Here is a 3,996-nt window from a genome sequence, read left to right on the forward strand (position 1 = left end):
CGTGTAACTATATGTTACCGTATCACACTATATTGAATGAATTTTGCTGGGTAGAAATTAAGAATCTGAGAAAAAAAGGCACGTTTCAAAGTTGTCCAGTGGAGGGGCACGGTTTTAGAATCGACTTTTTGACCTCAACCTTTCCCAAGGAGAACAGTTGATGGTGTTTTTTGTTAATAGTTCCTATTTTAAAGACTAATACAACTGTCTTGATAAATGAAATGCTCTGTAGATCCTTGTGTATTGTGATGTATTGTTTCATGTTTTTCTTTTAAAGTTTTCAACTAAGTACGATATTAAACTATTTACATGTAGATCATATTGATAAAATATATTTTCTCTCTCTCCTCTCCTCCCCTCCCCCTCCTCTCTCTCTCTCTCTCTCTCTCTCTCTCTCTCTCTCTCTCTCTCTCTCTCTCTCTCTCTCTCTCTCATACATCTTTCATAGTATGTCCTTTAAATGTCTTCAAATTCTTCAGGTTAAAAAAATTGATTCTCCAGAATTCTAAATTCTTGTTCCAAGTTCCTGTAAAGGAAATTACCACTACAGCATCCACATGTACCTCCTAACTTATCGATGCACGAAGGTAGAGGAGCATAACAACTTATTTCAATTTTATTTATATACTTTTGCATCAAAACATAATGACTTATCTAATCATATCTTATTAAAATACTTTTAACAATTTATATACTTTAAAAAACCCAACTTCTCCACGTAAATAAACTAAAGGATTGTGAAGGTGTAAATAGAGAGAGGGTCAATGAAATATAGGGACTCCTCTGGCGGGAAAATGGACAGGGGCTGATTGATAGCCTCTTTTGATATATATATATATATACTGTGTATGTATAATCCATTTATCATAACAATAGAGACCACATACAGAAATCTGTCTTTCCGTTTTAAAATGGAAACAAGTCGACACGAGAGCAGACAGCTATGAATAAAGAAATGAAATTGCGCAAAATCAATTTTAATCAGATTTTGTTCGTTTTCTTGCCTCGGTCTCAGGAAAAAAGAGAATTTGATAAATTTCTACCCGAGGCTAAATTTTATGAAATCATTAAATCTGCAATTTAAATATTTAGAATATTGTGTTTTCAATGTGCTAATACTTCATATATTGTATGTGAAGCTGCAGGCCTCGGGCGAATCCGGAGAAAATTCCCATTTGTATAGAGCTTTTGGGGTTCTCTCAAGTGGAAGAAGAAAAGACTAGTCGCTGGGTTTTGTTCCATGTGCCAAAAGCGCCCGGGGCTGTTTTACACACAATAACTAATCTACCACGAGTTATAGAAGGCTTGTATCAGAGTTTAAATCGCACTGCATAATAATTTCCCCTTCATAAAACGCAGAAAAATAATGTTGAACATACACACACATTAGCTACACATCACGCCAATCCCGTCAAAAGTTTGATAATTAAACACATTTTCATGTTATTGATCCCGTCATTAATTATTAACCGGACAACATGCAACCACAGAAGTCATCACACAGAGTTTAAAAAACACTCACGAAGGAAGGGAACTCTCTACTTACTTGGTCAGAGTTTCCAGGGACGAAGTATAGATCACCCCTCCAACATCAATGTGCACGGGGGCAGTGTAGCGGGTGGGGGTGGCGGGGCAGGGCACCCCGGATATTTTCTGGTAGTGGCCGTTGTGTGTGGCTGGGGAGGAGACAGGCGGAGTATGGGGGGACGTCATCGCCCTAGACTGAAAGGGAGGATACACGTTTCTCTCTGACAAACGCACTTTATATGAAATGTGTATTAAAAAGATTACAATTAACTTATTATGCTGAGTCTCGGACTTATAGTACTGTACAAATTAGTAGATTTCAAGACCAAGTCACACTAACCATTCTAACGACAAAACGATCGATTGCTTATTAGGTTTGTACAAATAGATAAAGAAGTTGCAATGAATTAACGCAAATTAAGTGTTATATTAAATAATGATTTTAAAGGATATACTAAAACACTTACTGTATGGGTTTTCTTAAATTTCCTGTCTAAACCAGTCCGACTGAAGTCGAAGCCGCCTATTGATAAAAATCCCGAGTATAATGAGCTTTTAGTTGTCTCGCGTTCTTTCTGCCGGGTATAGCCCGGGGCCAAGATCCAATTTCGCGCGAGATCTCGTATTGCTGTTGGCTCCATAGAAACGAACCGTGTTGTGCAGTGAAAAAAGGAAGCCCGCGGGCATTTTCTATGGCAACTGACAGATGCTGAGAGAGCGGGCAGTAATGACGTTATGAATTGAACAAAAGGATGTTTACCGACTTAAGTAAATGTAAATAAATTTTTAAAGCGGCATATAATTATATAATGTACTTTAAATATTGATCATGGTGTCTTACCGCGGCAACTTTACAACAAGACTTTATTTTCAGAGTGTACATGAAAAATTCGCTTTGAGTTTCTCCGAAAACTGTTTTTTCCAACTAGGGACCAATTATAATACGTTATACGTGTGTTTGTACATTTAAACACCTGTGAAAACCTTTGATATTTTGTATATTACCTATCGGATGATCTTAAGAGTTACAAAGATATTTAAATATTTAAAGGATAAACGTTGATATCAAGATATATCCGTAATGTAACATATCAATATGATATTCAAATTATGACATTCGTCATATATATATATATATACCGGTACGAATTGCGACTGTCTAGATTAAATGTCGATTAATAGACTTATCTATTTCTCAGCTATCAGGTTAGAATTGTGTTTTAAAAAATAAGATCACCCAATAGGAAATATACGTATAAGCAGATAATTTTTTGGAAAAGGCTTCGGGAAAATATGAAAATCATAGCTTGTCAGAATATAAAATATACTTCACCTATCTGAGTTTATGTTACGCCGTAAAAAAAAAAACCATATCGAAATGGGGAGGTGGTCAACTTGAGTGTACAAAAAAATAAAGCCCAGAAGTACGATCAAAGTACTGAAAGCATTGGAAGTCGGACTTTTTGGGTGTACAATTGTGTATCTATTGTCAAACTGTGGTTTTTAAATCTACAGTTGGATGTGTGAATACAAAATTTACAATATGACAACAGTTGTCATATTGTGAATTTTGTATGTACACCCATGTACATTTTCCTGAATCAAGACTGACAAGTTATGCTGTGTAAAAGTTTTGCTTGCTCAGAAGTGTTAGGTTGATGGCTCCATCTCTGATTATAGGATAACATAATCTGTTAGGTAATGTGCCTCTCAAACTCTATTTCATATCGATAGAATATATGTATAGTATTATAGACTAGTATAATTGGTATACAGAGCTATATTATTGATATTTTGTGTACACAAGAAAAGAAAAAAATTAAAAAACAATCTTAAAGCTGCTTGGTCCGATTTTATATCAAATTTTATATATGATTTTAAACGATGGTTATGTTTAGCATATGTATAATAATAGACATTGCAGTAGTTTTTTCTTGTCAATTATGCCAAATTTCGATGAAGAAAAATACGTAAAAAATTTGCTAACAAACAAACGACATAAAAGGGTACCGCGGTTTGTTCGCCTCATGTTAAATTTCACCCCTGACGACGAGACGGGTGTCATGGCTGTATTACGACTTTGACGTCATACTAAATAAAGGTCGAAATAATCAGACAAATTACAAATAAACATGTGTTCGTTTTGTTCGCTAATATTTCTGAAGTTTGATTTCTTTACAATCGATGCATAGCATGCGGGTTGAATACTAGTAACCCCAATCATTCAAACCAAACGGTTTCCTTTTCTAAACATTCCCGTGATGCACTTTGGTTTTTTGTGGGTTTTTTTGCCCAAAAAGAAATTATTTTTATTTACTTTGAATATTTCTATCTTTGAAAGGAGACTGATTCTGCTCGTGAAAATAGGAGAAGTCCATAACTTTCTAAGATAAATGGTTTGTATGGAAAAAAAATTTTGATACTGTAATAAAAAAAAAATCGGACCAAGCAGCTTTAACTTATGTAAAA

At 34.9% G+C, this 3,996-nt stretch overlaps 1 protein-coding gene across 1 annotated transcript in view; it reads right to left on the reverse strand.

Moving 5' to 3' along the window:
- Positions 1 to 2,297, reverse strand: part of LOC105343248 (BTB/POZ domain-containing protein kctd15) — a 4,784-nt gene extending 2,487 nt beyond the window's left edge. The window contains exons 1-2 of the mRNA XM_011450541.4: positions 1,995 to 2,297; positions 1,547 to 1,722 (exon numbers count right to left, since the gene is read on the reverse strand). Coding sequence (XP_011448843.3) covers positions 1,547 to 1,722; positions 1,995 to 2,168 — 350 coding nt within the window. The 5' untranslated portion in view covers positions 2,169 to 2,297. The remainder of the gene's footprint in view (positions 1 to 1,546; positions 1,723 to 1,994) is intronic.
- Between the last annotated feature and the right edge of the window lie 1,699 nt (positions 2,298 to 3,996).

This window comes from Magallana gigas, chromosome 3 (assembly GCF_963853765.1).
Source record: "Magallana gigas chromosome 3, xbMagGiga1.1, whole genome shotgun sequence".
Classification (NCBI taxonomy): Eukaryota; Metazoa; Mollusca; class Bivalvia; order Ostreida; family Ostreidae; genus Magallana; species Magallana gigas.